Source organism: Trichosurus vulpecula, chromosome 6, assembly GCF_011100635.1.
Source record: "Trichosurus vulpecula isolate mTriVul1 chromosome 6, mTriVul1.pri, whole genome shotgun sequence".
In the NCBI taxonomy this organism is placed as follows: Eukaryota; Metazoa; Chordata; class Mammalia; order Diprotodontia; family Phalangeridae; genus Trichosurus; species Trichosurus vulpecula.
Window position 1 is genome coordinate 158,979,434 of NC_050578.1, and position 20,009 is coordinate 158,999,442.

Genomic DNA, 20,009 nt, shown 5'->3' on the forward strand with positions numbered 1-20,009 from the left:
ATATCTCAAATTATTTTTAAAAAGAGAATAGGCATACTTACACTAGAAATTCAAAAAGCTCTTTGTGACTTCCACAGCATGAATCTAGCATTCAGACCAACTATTCCAAAACATTTTAATTCAGAGAAGCTGACTTTGCTATAACCATCGTGAAAGAATTCATCCTCTCATAATATTTGATGGAAGCTATAAAAGCATATGATTTATGCTATGGTTATTGCCATGTTTAAGAATAGTGGGTGGGGCAGCTAGATGGTGCAGTGGATAGAGCACAGGCCCTGGAATCAGGCAGACCTGAGTTCAAATGTGGCTTCAGATACTTGACAAGTCACGTAACCCTGATTGCCTCACCAAAAAAAAAAAAAGAATAATGAGCAATGCTGCTAGTAGGCCTCTACCACCAAAGAGATTTAAGAGCAAGAAGAAGAAAAGGATCCAGTGTATAAAAGTATTTAAAGGAGTTCTTTTTATTGTAACAAAGAATTGCAAACAAAAGAGGTACAGCTAAATTGGGGAATGGCTGAACAAATTATATAAATATAATGGTGTATTAGTGTACCATAAAAACTTAGAAACCAGGGAGGAACAGTATGAACTAATATAGGTTTAATTGAGTAGAAACAGAAGAATAATTTATATAGTAATAATAGCATTGTAAAGAAAAACAGCTTAAGACCAGTGGTGAAATATGCTACTTACTTCCTGAGAGAAAGGAGTGATAGGGGCAGCTAGGTGTCTCAGTGAGTAGAGCACCGGCCCTGGAGTCAGGAGGACCTGAGTTCAAATCTAGCCTCAGACACTTGACACACTTAACTAGCTGTGTGACCTTGGGCAAGTCACTTAACCCCAATCGCCCTGCCTTCCCCCCTCCAAAAAAAAAGAAGAAAAAAAAAGAAAGGAGTAGTGGTCACAAGGCTTAGAATGTCATCTGCTTTTGGACATGGCAAATATATGGATTTATTTTGCTTGACTGTGTGTGTGTGTGTGTGTGTGTGTGTGTGTGTAAAATATGTGTTTCTATTTCTCATTGGATTTAAGAAAGAAACTATTAATAATGTTGCCAAAAACAAAATAAGAAAAGAAAGAAAAGAGGGGCATTAAAACACCTAAGTAGTATACAAAGGAAAGGATATGGAAGTTCAAAAAGAAACAGACATAAGCAGAATGGCTGTGAAAGTAATATGGCAGTCAAGTTATATACTTCTTTTTAAAAGACTATATGTAATAGAGATTCACCGGGTCACATATCCTCTTTTTCTGTTCTACTTTATATATAGAAATTTTAAATTTTTTTTCTATTTCTAAAGATCAGAATAAATAAAAGAAAATAATCATAGTAGGAAAGATGGAATTATTATTCAATACTCCTGAAGACAGGCATCAAATATCATCATGGCAGAAGTGACCTGTGAGAGAGCCATTGAAAGTCTGGGAAAACATTGCAAGATTGCCACAATATTTGGCTGGCACATTTGATAGAAAACCTGAGCATAATATTTATTTTTCAGTTAAAGGCAACAAAAGAAACACAAAATGAAATTCAAAAAACTAAAGCATATCAGGAATTCTGGAATTGCTTAACTAGGAAGTGATAGGAAAAGTCAAACAGTTAAGCCAGTATAAAGAATCAAAGGTGCACACATGAGAAAATCAGCAATTCTGAATCAATCAAATACAGAGTCTTGTGAAGCCAAGAAATTAGAGCAGAGAGAACCCTCAGGAAAGCAGACTGTGAAATGTTTTTGGTTATCTGTATGGTCACAAGTAGCCCAAAGCAATGAAAATAAAAGTTGGATTAATTGAAAAACAGAAAGCTTTCATGAAATTAATATAATAAGGAAATCAAGGAACTTAAAATACATTCTACCTTTTCGACAATAGTGGTAAGGGATAGGTCAACATGACATCTAAATGTATTAATTCAAATACTTGATAATAGCACATGAATTACTAATAAGACATTTTTGCCAGCTTCCTCTTGAACATAAGCTTGATCCACATTTAAACATTTAATAAATATTTTTGACTGACTGGTACGTGAATATAATGGAATATTACTGTGGAAATGACTTCTAGTTTAGGTGGCAACATGAAGGATTATAAAGGAACTGAACTCTCCCACATATATTGTATCAGTGACTAGAGAAGCCCCAGGAAGGACAGAAGCACAAAACAGCACCTTGACTTAGGAAGGGCCAACTTCAGAGCTACAGCCTGGGTCAATGGACTTCTGAGCACAGGTATACCAAGGGAGGTAGAAGCCAGCAATAGTAGTCCTGGAAATTTAGGTCATTTCCCAACAGGAACTGACCAACCCTATCAAGACTCTGGAAAGTGGCAAAAGACTGTATTAGCAAGTCAATAAACACAACATCGACAATAATCGTGAATATGCCCCTGTAGTTCCGTATCGCAAAATGTGAAACTCTCCATATAGAACGTAGAAGTAAAACGTTTATTCAGACACCAGAAGACGAAATCCCATAACTAATTAGTCCTACCCATTCAAGCAGCAACCAACTCCCCAAACCAGTAAGCCCACTTTATCATAACAGCAGGGAACTTAAAACACAATATCACAGCATGGAGCCTCACCATCTCATGAGCCTTCTGACCCCTGCTGGGGCCTTGCCACCAGCACGCACACTCACAGCACAGCCAGCAGTCTGCTGTCTCCCTCAGCTCTAACCACTCTCTCAGTATTTCCTGTGACACACTTCCCTTTTCCTCTCACTTCCTTTTCCTATAAAGCTCCTCCCACCACATGTGACTTAGGCTTCTTGTGATGTAAGCAGGTCACATGGCCTATTAATGGGTGGGGAAGATCTTCAAATCTAAATTACCATTACAAAGACTTAGTCTAGAATCCTAAATCAACAGCTGAGACTAGGGATAGGAGTAAAAGCAGAAGAGAACACTGAATATTCTGAGAAAAATAATATGGATGAAGACATACCCAAGAGGTAAACTTAGAAGAAGAGCACAATTTCATAAGGATTATAAGAGTATATCACAAAGGCAATATTCACAATGGTTGCAGTCATTGTGAGTATGCCAGAATGGTTCTGAATCACCAAATATAACAGACTCTCCATATAGAAGATAGAAGCAAAACATTTATTCAGAGACCAGAAAACCCAATCCCCAAACCAGTAAATCCAGTCTATCCAAATAGCATAGACGTTAACACATATTATGACAGCAGAGAGCCACTCCATTCTGTAACCTTCCCCCTGCTGGGGGCTTCCCACAAACACTCACAAATCCTAGCTGACTCCTTGCCTGCTGTCTGCTCTCTCCCACATCTCTAACTGCTCTCAGCATTTCCTGCTCCACACTTTCCTGTTCATCTGTTCAGCAAGCTCCTCCCACCACATGTGACTTAGGCTTCCTGTGTCACATGGGCCTATCAATGGATGGGAAAGATCTTCCCATTTAAATTACCATTACAAAGATTACCTGGAAGAAATTATTTAAATGATTAAAAAATAAATAAAGTCTCTGGAGGAAAACAGTTTGAAGGGGAATAAATGTCTTAAAATTAATAATGATTTATTATTGTTCATATAAGAAAAAGTTAATATAATGAAATCCATGGAAAGACTTAAATGAATTGATGTTAAGTATAATAAGCATATTCAGTAAAATACTAACCATAATAGCTACAACAATGTAAATATAAATAACAATAACAACATGACAATCTAAATGAAATACTGTGAGCTTATAATGACCAAGCTTAGCCCAAAAGTTGAGATCCCTTTTCTTTGCATATTTTGTCGATTATAGATAGATATTGTACAGTACAGATTACTTGCAAACTTATGCACGCTACATTCTTATTTGCTGTCTTGGTTAGTTTTGCTGTACTTTTTCCTCCTTTATTCTTTGTTGCATGGTTCTTTGGGAGGTATGAGAGAGGGAAACATTAGGTGATAGAAAAAGAAAATGTATCAATTTAGTTTAGCATATGCATAATAATAGAGTGTTTCAACAATCCGACTAGCAGCTGCTGTGGGGGTGAAAAACCAACAAAAGCCCAACAACAAAAACGCTGCCAGCATAGGTTCTTTTGATCTGCTTTACTAAGGAAAGCAATATTAAGGGGTTATCAAACTTACTTTAATTCAGCATACAAATACCTTTCACTTGCTTACAAATATTGCTCACTTAGTTCAGGGGAAAAAGCCAGCACCCTGAACTTCAGAGCAAATACAAACAAATTACAAACATTGACAGACAGGCCAAATACAATTGATAGTTACCAGCATCTAAGTTTGGCCCGGGAGAGCCGAGTCCAGCCCAGAGTCACGCACGCCACCATGGCTGTGGGGTGGAGCTCTGAAAAAGATCTTTTGCAGGGTCATGGGTGAGTCACACAGGCGACTCACGCACATGACCTGAAGTCTTCACAAAGAGGCGACTTCAACTCATGCGGTCTAAAAGCCTCTGATGTGCCAAACATGTCACCCAAACTCATGTGTAAACTAGGCCCTCCTCTGAGGCAAGGAGGGTCACCAAGGATTCCCAGTCTAATCGAGGAAACAAAGGCCAAACTCTTCAAGGTCACTTGGTTGAACTCAGTGCTAAGAGCCCATTTTGATTGCCAACACATAGAGACAGTATGATTTCAGTTGTAGTATAGGGAACTCCCAGGATTTTTCATTACTGTGGTCCCTCCCTCTTTTGGGTACACTTTCAGTATATGGTAAAATTTCCTTGATTGCTAAATTTCCTTTGAACATCCTCTGGTTTCGAACTTGCTTGTTCGTTGTTACTAAATCATAGTTTTGTACTGCATATTCAAACCTATTTGTTGACCATTTTGCATTTTCAAAGTTGACAATTCCTTTTTGCATTTTGGATTCGAGGCTTCAGAATTTCTATACCATAATAGTCTGCTTAATTTGGGAGGATTCTGTTTGCTTTGCTCTATCTTATTAATGTATCTGAAGACAGTCCTTTAGAACTTAATAAAGAATAAATCACAGTTGTGCATATAATGAAATTATCATTTAGTTTGGCATTATATATTTTTTACTAAAATTTTTTTCTTACATTTTAGGAAAAGTTATTGTCCAGATCTCTTCAAAGGGGCGAAGATCTTCAGTTTGACCAGGTGGGTTGGTTTTTTTTAGCCATGGCAATTTTCCCAAGGATAGAGTATCTAATGACCTAATGTAATTAAATTCAGCTTCAGCAAATTCCTCCTGTTATCTTAGTTTGAAATGTATGTTAATTCCTGAAGTGTTCTCATATACTCTTAACCATGAAATTTCATTCTAGATGGCTGAATTTTTAGCAATAACTGGCATATCCTCTGCTTGAGCTATATGTTGATGTCAATTCAAATGGATTCTCCAGTTCCTGTTTAGAATAACTGGGAGGTTATTGCATTGTGTTTAGCATGCCTTTTAGACTTTTTATTTTTCAGAGGGTATAAATTTGATTCTCAATTTCTGCTTATGTAAACTTTCAATAACTTTAGTCTTACCTTAAACATTTATCTTTTTTCCAATTTTTCTTAGTGATGGGTAATCAGAAATGCATATGAGCCTTCCCACAATGATAGATAATCATTGCTATACTTCTTTGTCTTCTCTGTCTCTGTCTTTATACTTCCTTACCTTTAATATCAAAAATTTATTGAACTTTTATATACATTACTTCCCTCCAGTGAACATCACGATATAGTTTTATTAACAATTTTCTAGTTGTTTTTTGTAATCTTTCTAAAATTTTTTTCATATCTTATTATTTAATATTTTAGTTTTCAACATTGATTTCCACAAGATTTTGAGTTACAGATTTTCTCTACATCTCTACCCTCCCCCCAACTCCAAGATGTCATATATTCTGATTGCCCCTTTCCCAGTCAGTCTTCCCTTCTGTCACCCCATCACCCCACTCCCCCCCCCCCCATCCCTTTTCCCCTTACTTTCTTGTAGGGTAGGATAGATTTCTATGCCCCATTCCCTATATATCTTATTTCCTAGTTGCATGCAAAAACAACTTTTTTTTTTGAGCATCTGCTTTTAAAATTTTGAGTTCCAAATTCCCTCTTCCCTTCCTACCCACCCTCCCCCAAGAAGGCAAGCAATTCAACATAGGCCACACATGTATCATTATGCAAAGCACTTCCACAATAATCATGTTGTAAAAGACTGATTATATTTCTCTCCATCTATCCTGTCCATCTTTATTCAATTTTCTCCCTTCACCCTGTCCCTTCTCAAAAGTGTTTGCTTTTGATTACCTCCTCCCCCATCTGCCCTCCCTTCTATTGTCTGCCCTTTTTTATCTCCTTCCTCCTTCTTTCCTGTGGGGTAAGATACCCAATTGAATGTGTATGTTATTCCCTCCTCAAGTCAAATCCAAAGAGAGCAAGATTCACTCATTCCCCCTCACCTGCCCCCTCTTCCCTACTGCTTTTTTTGCCTCTTTTATGTGAGTTAATTTACCCCATTCTATCTCTCCCTTTCTCCCTCTCTCAGAATATTCGTCTCTCAACCCTTGATTTTATATTTTTAGATATCATCCCTTCTATTCAACTCGCCCTGTGCCCTCTGTCTATATGTATGTATATTTCCTTCAACTACGTAATACTGAGAAAGGTAAATTTTCTATTCAGCTCTGGTCTTTTCACTGAGAAAGCTTGAAAGTCCTCTATTTTATTGCAAGCCCATATTTTGCCTTGGAACATGATACTCAGTTTTGCTGGGTAGGTGATTCTTGGTTTTAATCCGAAATCCATTGACCTCCAAAATATCATATTCCAAGCCCTTTGATCCCTTAATGTAGAAGCTTCTAGATCTTGTGTTATCCTGATTGTGTTTCCACAATACTCAAATTATTTCTTTCTGGCTGCTTGCAGTATTGTCTCCTTGACCTGGAAAGTCTGGAATTTGGCTATAATATTCCTAGGAGTTTTCTTTTTGGGTTTCTTTTTCAAGAGGTAATCGTTGGATTCTTTCAATTTCTATTTTACCCTCTGGCTCTAGAATATCAGGGCAGTTCTCCTTGATAATTTCTTGAAAGATGATGTCTAGACTCTTTGATTGATCATGGCTTTCAGGTGACCCAATAATTTTAAAATTATGTCTCCTCAATCTATTTTCCAGGTCAGTGGTTTTTCCAGTGAGGTATTACACATTGTCTTCCATTTTTTTCATTCCTTTGGTTCTGTTTTATAATACCTTGATTTCTCATAAAGTCACTGGCTTCTGCTTGCTCCAATCTATAATTTTTAAGGTAGTATTTCCTTCAGTGGCCTTTTGGACCTCCTTTTCCATTTGGCTAATTCTGCCTTTCAAGGCATTCTTCTCCTCATTGGCTTTTTGGAGCTCTTTTGACATTTGGGTTAGTCTGTTTGTTAAGGTATTATTTTCTTCAGTATTTTTTGGGTTCTCCTTTAGCAAGTCATTGACTTGTTTTCCATGGTTTTCTTGCATCATTCTCATTTTTCTTCCCAATTTTTCCTCTACTTCTCCAACTTGCTTTTCCAAATCCTTTTTGAGCTCTTCCATGGCCTGAGACCAATTCATATTTTTCGTGGAGGCTTTTGATGTAGACTCTTTGACTTTGTTGACTTCTTCTAGCTGTATGTTTTGATCTTCTTTGTCACCAAAAAGAGATTCTGTAGTTTGAGTACATTTTTGCTGCTTGTTCATGTTCCCAGCCAACTACTGGACCCTTGAGCTTTTTGTCAAGGTATGACTGCTTTTATAGTAGAGAGTACTTTTTCCAAAGCTTTAGGGTCCAAGGACTGCTGTTTTCCAAGCTACTTCTACTCCACCGTCACTGCAAGCTCTGCTGCAGCAGCACTCGTCCTCCCCCAAGAACTGCCAACCAGGACCGCAATCCAGATCCAAGCAGGGCAAATCAAGAGAACCTACCTCTGTGACAGCAAAGCACTCCTTGCACTCCCACTCTGATCTGCTGCTTTGATTCCTCCCATTGTATGAGCCAGGGACTTCAGAAGCAGCTGAGGCTGGAGCTCTGGAAGTAGCCGCAGGAGCTTCCTGCTGCTGCTGCTGCTGCTGCTGCCAGTGCCATGCCACCTGCGCCACCCCCAGGGCTCGGGCCGGACTGTGCTCTTCTGTCACCATGTTCTAGAAGTTTTCCCACTAACCTCTGTTTTCTTTGGTGTTTGTGGGTTGAAAAGTCTGGTAACTGCCACAGCTCTCAGGCCTACTCCCCCAGACTCCTGGGCTGGTTGGTCCTGGCGCGGCCCATGCTTGGTTGCACTCTGCTCTGCTCTCAGCACTGTGTGATAGACCATCCAGGCTGTCCTGGATCGGAGACCTTCTTCACTCTGCTATTTTGTGGGTTCCACAGCTCTAGAATTTGTTCAGAGCCATTTTTTACAGGTTTTTGGAGGGATTTGGGGGAGAGTTTAAGCAAGTCCCTGCTTTCCAGCTGCCATCTTGGCTCTGCCTCCCTTATCTTGTTTTTTTTATGAGTCTGCTTTTGATTTTACACTTATTGTCTACAATGCTTCAAAAATAGTAGATTAGCGTTCTGTCTACTCAGTATTCTTGAGATACCTCTACTTATCATCAGTATGTATTTTGGAAATGCAAATTAATGTCAGTGTTTTTTAAGCAAAACATAGCTATATAGTTTAAATCTATTGCTAACTTCTGCCTTCCCCATACATAATACAGTTAAACTCCAAATATAATAATGCCTCTACAGCTCAGGTTTTCCATATTTTATCTCATTTTCTCTATGGCTGTCATATTCTTTTCTGGCTATACATGTCCTTCATGACTTTTTTAAATGTCTTTTCTCTTGTGTAAGTCCTCATTGGTTACCTGTCTCATCCTTATTGATGTGTATAATTTGTCTTTCCATTGCCTTTTTGAGTATTTTGCATTTTCCAAAATCGTAGTATTCTGTGATTCAGTCGTATAGCATCACTGTGAGAATATTGGTTTTAAAGATGAGGCTGGACATTTGTAACAATTAGTATTGTGTCATGATAAAGTGGTAATAATGTGCTGGATTCAGAATCACAGGACTCAAATATAGTACAGCTTGCTTATTATTTCCATAATCTTGTGTATAATTTAATCACTTAAACTCTGGGCCTCAGTTTTCTCATCAATAAAATGCAGTATTTGGAGATGAAATCCTTATCAGATTTATAGAAAACATAAAATTTGAAGTGTTAGCTAAATTCAATGACAGGAATTCAAAAGGATCTTAAAAAGTTTGGATATTGGGCTGAATCTTTTAAGTTCAGTTAGTAAAATGGAAAAACTTAGACTAAAAAAATCAACATTGTAAGTAAAATTTAACTGTCTGTGTATGGTTAGATACTGTTTTCAGAGATCTCTATCAGTTGGTGCTCTGATATAGAAGCCAAACTGCTAATTCAGCTTTAGGGTCTATTAGGAAAGCTACCATAGTTTTAAGACTGGAGTGTTGTGATAGGTGTGTTTGTCTTGGTCAAATTGTACTTGGTTCCCTTCTGTACTCCATGTTTTAAGAATTATTTTCATAAGCTGTGGGGAGAGGGTCAAGAGGATATCGGGCAAAGATATTACAGATAGTGAGATAAAAGAATCAATTAAAGAAACTTAGCTTCAGGGGCACATAGTCAATAGATATTTATTAAGCTGCTACAGAAACTGTAGGTAGTATTGAGGCTACAAAGAAAATAATGAGACATTCCTATCAAGGTTGTAGTCCATCATAGGAAATAATATGTACACAGATACAAAATATTTCCCAATCAATGAGAGGAGAAGGCACTAGCATCAAAAAAGATCGTAAAGGTTGAATGTGGGAGGTGATGTTTAAGGTGGGCTTTGAAGGAAGCTGCAGATTCTGAGAAGTCAGATGAGAAAGATTGTATTCTGGAATAAGTAGTAAAGCCTATGCAGAGGCATGATTGGTGAAAGGCAAGTAGTCTAGTTTGGCTGGTCTCTAGAGTGTGTGCAGGAGAGTAATGTGGAATGAGACTGGAAGGATAGTTTGGAGCAAGATTGTGAAATGTTTTGGTGCCATACAGTCAATAACTGTGAACCATTGGAACTTATTGAGCAGGGAAGCTATTTTGTGGGGTTTGTGCTTTAGGAACATCTGTTTAAAATCTAAACAATTGGAGAAATAGTAATTGCTTAGGGGTAAGCCATGTTAATATAATAAAGATGAAAATTTTGCCTAAATTAATTACTTATTTAATGCCATAACAATCAGACTACCAAAAAATTATTTGATAGAGCTAGAAAAAATGACAGATTTATCTGGAAGAACAAAAAAATCAAGAATATCAAGAGAATCAGTGATGCATAGGAAGGTAGCCTAGCAGTACCAGATTTCAAACTATACTACAAAGTGGTAATCATAAAATCAGTCTGGCACTGGCCAAGAAATAGGGTGGTGGATTGGTTGAATAAATTAGGTACATGATACACAGTAGTATATTACTATAATAATTTAGTATTTCATAAACTCAAAGATCCATGCCTGGGGACAAGGACTCACTATTTGACAGAAATTCCTGGGAAAACTGAAAGAGGTTTGGCAGAAAGTAGGTATAGACAAACATCTCACACCTCATACCAAACTAAGGTCGAAACAGGCACATAATTTAGACATGAAGGGTGATATCACAGGTAAATTAGGGGAGCATGGAAAATTTTACCTCTCAGGTCTGTGGATAAGGGAAGAATTTATGACCAAAGATGTAATAGAGAGGATCGCAGGAAGTAAAATGGACAATTTGGATTCCATTAAATTAAAAAGATTTTGCAGAAACAAAACCAGTGTAGGCAAGATTAGAAGGAAAACGGAAAACTGGGAGAAGTAGTTGTACAGCAGGTTTCTCTGATAGAGACCTCATTTCTCAAATACATTGAAAACTGAGGCAAATTTATCAAAATAAGAGCCATTCTCAAATTTATATGATCAAAGAATTTGAAGGCAGCTTTCAGAAGAAATCAAAGTTATCAACAGTCACATTTTAAAAATGCACTAAATCACTATTGATTAGAGAAATGCAAATTAAAACAACTCTGGGGTACCACTTCACACCTATCAGATTGATTAAGATGACAGAAAAGAAAAATGACAAATGTTGGAGGGGGTGTGGGAAAATTGGTATATTAATGAATTGTTAGTGGAGTTGTGAACTGAACTAGCCATTCTGGAGAGTGATTTGGAATTATGCCCAATGGACTATAAAACTATAGATCTAGCAATACCACCACTGGGTCTGTATCCCAAAGACATGAAAAATAAGAAGAAAAAAGACCTATTTGTATGAAAATATTTATGGCAACACTTTTAATGGTGGCAAAAAAATTGAAAATTGAAGGGATTCTTATCAATTGGGAAACGACCGAATAAGTTGTGGTGTTTGATTGTGATAGAATGCTATTTGCTATATAAGAAATGTCAAGCATGATGGTTTTAATAAAACCTGGGAAGGCTTATATGAACTGATGCAGAGTGAAGTGAGCAGAACCAGGAGAACATTGTACACAGTAACAGCAGTACTGTATGATGATCAGCTGTGAATGACTTAGCTATTCTGATCAATGCAATGATCTAAGACATTTCCGAAGAACTTATGATAAAAAATGTTCTCCAGTTCCAAAGAGAGAACTGATAGAATATAAATACAGATTGAAACATAATTCACTTTTCTTTATTTTTCTTGCTTTTTTCCTGCAGCATGGCTAATTTGGAACTATGTTTTGCATGAATTTCACATGTATAAGTAATATCACATTTCTTGCCTTCTCAGTGGGTGGGGTAAGGGCAGACAGGAGGGAGAGAATTTGGAATTCAAAAATTTTTGTAAAGGATCTTTAAAAGAAGTAGCAAATGTATTTTTGAAAAATAATAAAGGTATAGCAGTTTGATAGTTGTGTGGGAATGGATTAGAGAGGAGAGAGACTGGAGGCAGGAAATTTAATGAACCCAAATAGAACTTTTAATATTGTATTTTGTAATATTAATAGTAAACATCTCATCTTTCCAGTTGATAAGCTCTATGAGCTCAGTAGCAGAGCACTGTCTCCCATCCTTACTTCGCACCTTGTTTGACTGGTATAGACGTCAAAATGGAACTGAAGATGAATCGTATGAATATAGGCCTCGATCTAGCACAAAATCTAAAGGGTAAGTTTTTTATTTGTTTGTTTGTTTTGTTTTGTTTTTTATGTCTACCAAATCCATTCTATTTTTATGAACAGTTTGCTTTGGTAGTAAGCCATACGTAAGTAATATCAGTTGAGAATGCTCTTGAATATTTTTTATGATCACAAAGCCAGTTGACTGTTTTACCACTTTGAGAGAGGTTGGTGCCTAAATTCAGGAATGCCATGTGACACCTGGGAATCTGAACCCAGGTATTGGAGAGACAACCCATTCAAAGGGACATGATAGAACTTTCCTACTGTATAACTCCATGTCCTGCTGTGGATTAAACTGGAACAGCTGGGGGATATTCAGGAATTATTTATGGTGCCACTCCATTAAACTTTCCAAACTCAGTGCCATGATTCTGACCTGATCTGTTACACAGAGCTAAAAATTTTGACATGTGATATGGTCTTAAGATATGATTTATCATATTAAAAGAGCATATCAGATATTACAGTACTGGCTTGTACATGGGCATGCAATAGAAATGTATATCTTCATTTGATTAGAATTTCATTCATTTACAATTTTCATTATATTCTGAATTATTGTTTTAGGGATGAACAGCAACGTGAAAGAGATTACCTACTTGAAAGGAGGGATTTAGCTGTAGATTTCATTTTTTGTTTAGTTTTAGTAGAAGTTCTAAAACAGGTAAGCTCTTATTTTTATATATTCTTGTTTTAAATTTTTGCAATAAAATCTATATCTTTTAATATTACACATTTAGGGTTTTATAGCTATTATATATTTAGCCTGTGATATAATTGGTTTTTTTTTTAATTGGTTTTAAACTTATATACTCTATATTCCTTACTGTCTATCATTCTCTGTCTTCCTATGTATTGTATTGTATTGTTTTTAATATAAAATCTCTACTAAAGTAGGCTGATAGAACATACATTCACTATCTGAGACCTAAGTACAATCTATCGTCCACATACTTTTCTCCTTTCTTCTTTAGTCTAACTCTGTATTCCCAGATGCCCTTTTCATTTCCATTTTCAGATACTCTTCCACAGTGCCTCTATAGTTGGATTCTTTTTTTTAAAAATGGCATTAAAATACATCTCTTGAAAATTTAAAATGAAATGTAAGATGATTTAACAGTCTCTGGTTCAATTGACCTTTTTTTTTTTTTTTTTTTTTGGGTATATTGCCAATATGAAAACTTGTTTTTTTGAATGATATTTTTGAAAAGGTAGTCATTCAAAGAACAGTTTAAAAGTAACAAACTCAAAAAGTCTTCATTTTAAATATACAAAATGTTTGCATTATCTAAAAAGTAATGAATATAGAAATAAGCACAGTGCATGTAAAAAAAGGATCATATAGAATTGTGTTTCCCAAGATGATTTATATCATCAAGCCATAGTTAGTTGTTAATTATATTATTCAGGATTCTTTTATGGTGATAATTCCATTGCTAAATTTTAAAAACAATAGACAATATATTTTGATTCGCCATTTTAGCAAGAGCTCTGTGGTAGCCTGGCTTCCTTCAATAAATCATTTATGTAAATTTCTATACTTGTAATCGGGCTGCAAAAATCACACTGTAGGTTGCATGCAGCCTGCTGGCCGCATTTTGGATAGCCCTGCCCTAGACCATTAGGTAAGGGTGGTCCTAATCAAGGTTCATGGGCAATGATCCCCAGACTCTTATGCCTTAGGCTATTTTTATGTTTGGTTGGTAACCAGATTTCAGATGATTTTGATCAAATTCTAACCAGGAAAAAAGAGATGAGAAAACAAAACATTTCGTCAGTTCTTAACTGCTCTGGTAGTAATTTCCCAACATGTCTGATGGTTGATTGACATATTAACATTTGCTATCTTTTGCACTAGCTTCCAAATTTGAAACATATTTATTTTTATATCACTGTTTGAAAGATAGCTTGCTTTGCTAGAGGAAAATGCCAGAATACGTAATCCTTCAAAGTGCCACTGGCTCATCTAACTGCCCTGTGTGCTGTAAGGTGCCACGTGCTGAATGCTTTCAGGTTCATACTTCATGGGGAATGAGGAAGGAGGAAGCCCAGGATGCACGTGCTCTATGAGATTCGATTCCCTTGCTCACTTTATTGTTTGTGGCTCTCAGTAATCAATAGTTCCGTTCAACCCTGGGTGCCCTCTACCGCGGCAGCAACACTTTCCTCTGAGCCACCCATTGCAACAATCCCTCCTCCCTTTGGGAGCTTAAATGATTAGAGGAAATATTGGTTTTGTTTATTAGTTTTCAAAGCCAATAAAACTGAACAGAACTAAAAAGTAAGTAAAGTTTTTGGAAAAGTTGTGATACATTAACATAACATCTTTTAATATGATTTAAAATTTAAATGATTAAGGAAAAGCATAAATTTAATCTAACTTTATTTTAATAAGACCTTTACTTTGATTCTACGTGATATACCTGAATGAAATGATGGAAAATCTGATTTTGAGTCAACTAAGAGTGCTAGTCCCATAAAGTAGTTATATGTTCTCCTGTTTTATTTTTATTAAAATTCAATGCTACTGATATATAGAAGCACACTATAAAATCAGATAAAATTTTTTTTGACATTTTATTTGTTTTGAAGATGATGTTCAAAAGGGTGTACCCTTTAGGAACATAACGTAAATTCTAAATGACTCAAGACTATAAAGTATGGTAGAAAAGGAGGAATCTCTGAGGACTCATAGTAGAACGTAATTACACATGCTTATTAGCAAAGTGCCGTAATATTAGGAAATATCAATATGGGCAGCTAGGTGGCACAGTGAGTAGAGACCATCCCTGAAGTCAGGAGGACCTGAGTTCAAATCCAGCCTCAGACACTTGACACACTTATTAGCTGTGTGACCTTGGGCAAGTCTCTTAACCCCAATTGCCCTGCCTTCCCCCCTCCAAAAAAAATATTATGGTAGGTTATAAATTGTAGAAGGAAAGAATTATCTCTAGATGTCAAGCATTGATATCCTTCTGCTTCTTGAGAATGTATACCATAGGTAAGAAACCTCTAATCTGGGGATGAGATTTGGCCTTTGTCCTAATTTTATCTTTGCTATGGCAAATTTATTGGCAATTAATGCTGTTTATGACCTTGTATGAATTAGTTATCCTCCCTGTCCTTCATTTTTTGTGTTTGTAAAATGAGGGAGTTGTAGTAGATGATGTTTAAAGTCTCTTCATGTTTTGAAATACCCAATCTGTTGCCAAATCTCTTTGTTTCTGATTCCACAGCATATCTTGTGTAAGTTCCCTTCTCTCTAGACATTCAGTAGTAACCCTGTTTTAGGCTCTCTTCAACTCTTGCCTGGACTATTGCAATATTCTTCTCACTGTCCTTCCTTCCTCAAGTCTTTCCTCATTCTTCTAATCTATCCAACACTCAGCATAAGTCTGATTGTTTTGCCACCTTACTTAATGCTACATTGACTGTTACCTCCTGGATTAATTATAAAGTCTTCTAATTGGCATTTAAAGAGTTTCTTAAGTTGACCTCTTCCTACCTTTCCAGTCTTCTCACCACTTATGTACTCTGCATTTCAACTATACGTGCTTATTTACAATTCCTCAAACGTGACATCAAATTTCCTGTCTCTGTGTCTTTGTCTTGACTATTTTTCATCCCTGTAGTGCTCTGTTCCCTCACTTCCACCCCTGGTTTCCTTGGCTTCCTTCTTGACTCATCTCAGATCTCATCTTCTGCAGGAGGCCTTTCCTGGTCCTTTCCATTGCTGGTACTTCCCTCTGATATTAGAAGGGGGAGGGAGAAAAAAATAAAGGATCTATGTGGTTGATTATAGTATAGTATCAGTAACAGTTACCTGATCTATCCTTCTAGTAGATTGACCGGCTTGTGTTGTTTAAAATAAAATGCTGTATATTTAGGATTAGTCAGTCTCACCCAAATTTGTCATAGTTTGGGGGGTCTAATTTGATCCTAAGTCTTCCACATGACTTTTTTTCACCTTAAACCTAGCTATACTATCCCTCAGACAAGAGACCTAACAGGCATACCTTCCATCGTTTTGGAAGCTTTTTAGTTTGGGTAGGGCCTGCCAGAGTTTGCACTTTTCCAAGATGATTTTTTATAAACCCAGGGTCACTTGCACATAACAGTGACATATCAGAGTAGGATTTTAGTGAAGTCCTATAGAACACTGTCTTTTTAAGTACTGATTTCTAGGATTAATAGTCTAGGAACCCAAAAGGAGATGATTCTGGCTTTAGCCCTGAGCTGTTCTAAGAGGTAACTTGGGAAAAACTACTAAACTGTAGTCTTACAAATATATTTATGTAGTACTTTATAGTTAGGAAGTACTTTTACAGGCATATCTCCTTTGATCTTCACAACTCATGAAGAATGTCAAAATTAGAGAGAACCTGAGAGATCGTCTAGTCTAACCTATATCTGAACAATTCCATCCATAGTATCAGTGACCAGTGATCACAAGTCCTTCAGTAAGGGGCACTTGGCTCCTAAGGCAGCATGTTGTACTGGTGAAGAACTCAAATTTGGGGGAGGGGGTTAGTAAACAGATATATGGACAAAGAGGATTGCCTTGTAAGTGGTTATTTTAAAAATTGAGTCACCATTGAGTTGAGTTTTTTCATGGTCTTAAAGATAAGAAACAAAAGTTAGTAATTAAAGGATACTTTTCACCATATATGAGGCCAATTCCTCAGTGATCCATGGTAGGAATGTTCTTTTAAAAATATCTTTAGAAAGGACTAAAGGAAGGTTGCATGTTGTAAATAGCTTAGTCTGTTGATTGCACTGCAGCCTTCTGGGTAATTAAAAGCCAGCATGATAGGGATAGCCTCTAGGAAAACTTCATGAGTCTGGTATAGAAGTGACTTGCAGATATAATTCATTGTCTCTTAGGCACAAGGTAATGCATTTATGTAGCACTAATTCAAACTCTAAAATGAAAGGCTGTGAGCTGTCATTTAGAAACCAGGGCATGGGAAGTAGGAGTCATTGTAGATTGTTCCCAATGTTCTGTTGAAATAAATAGCCAAAATAAAAAATGATGAAGAAATGTATTGGAAACAAAACATAATATATGCACTTAACACTTAAAAAAAATTGGAATGTATCCATACCTGAATACTCTGTTCAGTTTTTGGTTGCCTTACCTTAAGAAAGATACCATATCTAGAGAATGTTCAGAAAATGGCAATTTGAATAATCAGAAAGATCATTGGGAGGGATTCTTTAGTTTGGAGGTAGGAAGACTGAAGCAGATGATATTCAAATGTGTCAAATCATGAGCATCATGGATACGGTGAACATATAATTGTTACCAAATTTGATGGTATCTGAATATGGGGAGATTTGATCAAAGTAGGTTTAGGACAAATTAGTGAAAGTAATACTTTCATGTAGCAGGCAGTAGACATATCACTAACACAAGGCATAGTTCCTGAAAGAAATGTAAATGGATTAAAAATATGGATATGCTGACATGTATACTATATTTTGAGAGGATGCTCAGTGCTTTACACACAAAGATCTCTTTCTATACTCACAACAATAATGTGAGATGTAAGTACTACCAGTATAATTATCTCCCTTTTACAAAAAATAAAGCAGGATTAGAAAACCTAAGTGATTTCCCTTTGGTCACATAAGTAGTAAAAGAGTCAGGATGTGGCCTTTCTGAATCAAGTTCCAGCACTTCATTTATTATGCTATATGGCCTTATAAGTGGCTCCTAAAAAATAAATATTGTTTTATTCAACCCAAACCTTAATTATCCCTTTGGCAACTCTCCTCCATTGCTAGCACTTGGTAAATCCTGATTGATTCTAGACTTCAGGAAAGACACAGTAAGTTATCTCACAGTTCAGCTCTTTGGGCTGTTGTAGTTAGTGAAATACCAGGCTAAATAGTCAATGTGTAGTATTGTATTGCAATTCTTACATTCTCATATAAATAATATTGAAATAAATGTAGTGTAGTTCTACTGTTAATATTGTGTAGATGCACAGCACTTGGTTCTGATGGTTTTTTTTTTATAATTTTGAAGAACCCTAGCTTGAGTTTAAAGTTAAATCAATCAGAACATTATGAAGTAATGGAAAAAATAATATACAAATTAATCATCAACTGTATGATACAGATTCTGATGGAAGATTTCAATTAAATTGTCATAAAAATGTTAGAAATAATCAAATAAGCAAATTATCAGGATTTTTTGTTTATTGAATTAGATGCTTTTCCCCCTTAGATTCCTGTTCATCCAGTGCCAGATCCCTTAGTTCATGAAGTTTTAAACTTGGCTTTTAAGCACTTTAAACACAAGGAAGGGTAAGTCAAATTTTTATCTCAATTGTTGCTGTTGTTATCAATCTGAGTTTTGATTAAAAAAAGAGACATTTGTATTTATATGACCAATTTTGTTTTAGAGATCAAAGTTTTTGCTCAAAAAGACTTGTTGAATTCAAATGACATTTACGGGAAATATTTTATAAAGAATTTATGACAGGGGTGGGGGTAGAGTGAGGAAGGACACTTCAGTAGAAGAGAGGCTTGCCTCAGAACTCATGGCTAAGTTGTAGAGACACCAATACATATGGTTATTCTTATCTTGTGTTTTGGGTATCTTGTGACCTTTACCTTACTGTCATTCTGGAAGAGAATTTGAAATTGATTTTGGGTTCAATAAAAAACTAAGCAAATTTAAAGTGTTCCTCTTTAATAATACAAGGAAAAAGATTGAAAAGATACTTCAAATACTTTACCACTTTGAGTTTTCAAAACAGTAAAAAGAATTTGAGTAAAATTGTACTATATAAATAAAATTATGTAATACTTTTATTATTTTCTTATATGTTTAATTGCTTTAGGTATTCAGGAACCAACACTGGGAATGTGCATGTTATTGCAGATTTATATGCAGAAGTGATAGGGGTTCTTGCTCAATCAAAGTAAGTTTTTTTTATCACTTTGATTTTAATTTTCTTCAATTCAGTTTTCAGTATTTTTTTTACTCTTTTCAGTAAAAATTATTAATAATTATGTCATGAAGATCCACTTTGCATTTTTCTGTAGCATTGTAAATTAGTATGCAGTCTGTCCTTTTTGCTACTTGGCTTTTCTATTCATTAGATTATGTATTAATACTAACTATGCAGAATAAACTTTTCACCACCTCTGTCCATTAATTTTGGTTAATTGCCAGTATCTATCCACAGGAAGGCAAGAGTAGGCATATACGTTAAAGGTTATATCTTATACCTGAGCAATTGTATAAAAAAATGTTATACAGATTTCTTTTTTAAAAGGTTTTAATGATCTGGTAATTGTTTTATGATTTTCCGGTGAAATCTGACATGCTTTGGCTCATATGGTTGTTGTGAACGGAGTCAAATAAAGAATTTCTAAGTGGCCTTTATTTGATCTGATAACCAAAAGAACTTTGAGTGACTTGAGGGGCTATGAAAGGATAAAAGGAGGAGAAGGGTTAGTCTTAAGCCCATATTTTTCTTTAAAGAAACATCATCATTGTAATCAACAGTGGCAATACATTTGTATTGAGTATCTGCCTATAGTATTTTCAGGCAAGCCCATGGCTAGTAAATTAATCACAGGGGTATTAATGAAGAGAAAAAGAAGGCATCAGCTCAGACTTCCTTGAACTAGTTTTTGTTGTTGTTTTAAAAAAGATCTGGGAAATTCAAATAATCCCCCAAAGGCCCTTCTAAATTCTGAAGGATAGAAGCAAAAGTATTTTTAAATTGGGTACCTGATTAATGTTTATTATAGCTACTTGAGACTTAATAGGTCTCATTTGTTGTGTAGTTGATAGATTTACCTACATTAAGGACCTATTCCTTATGCAGTAAGTCTATGCCA

General features: G+C 36.0%; 1 protein-coding gene across 1 annotated transcript in view; it reads left to right on the forward strand.

The window, feature by feature from the left end:
* FRYL (FRY like transcription coactivator) overlaps positions 1–20,009 on the forward strand; it is a 315,130-nt gene that overhangs the window by 139,009 nt on the left and 156,112 nt on the right. Inside the window, exons 6-10 of the mRNA XM_036763836.1 lie at positions 5,066–5,119; positions 11,996–12,135; positions 12,717–12,813; positions 18,382–18,461; positions 19,001–19,081. Coding sequence (XP_036619731.1) covers positions 5,066–5,119; positions 11,996–12,135; positions 12,717–12,813; positions 18,382–18,461; positions 19,001–19,081 — 452 coding nt within the window. The remainder of the gene's footprint in view (positions 1–5,065; positions 5,120–11,995; positions 12,136–12,716; positions 12,814–18,381; positions 18,462–19,000; positions 19,082–20,009) is intronic.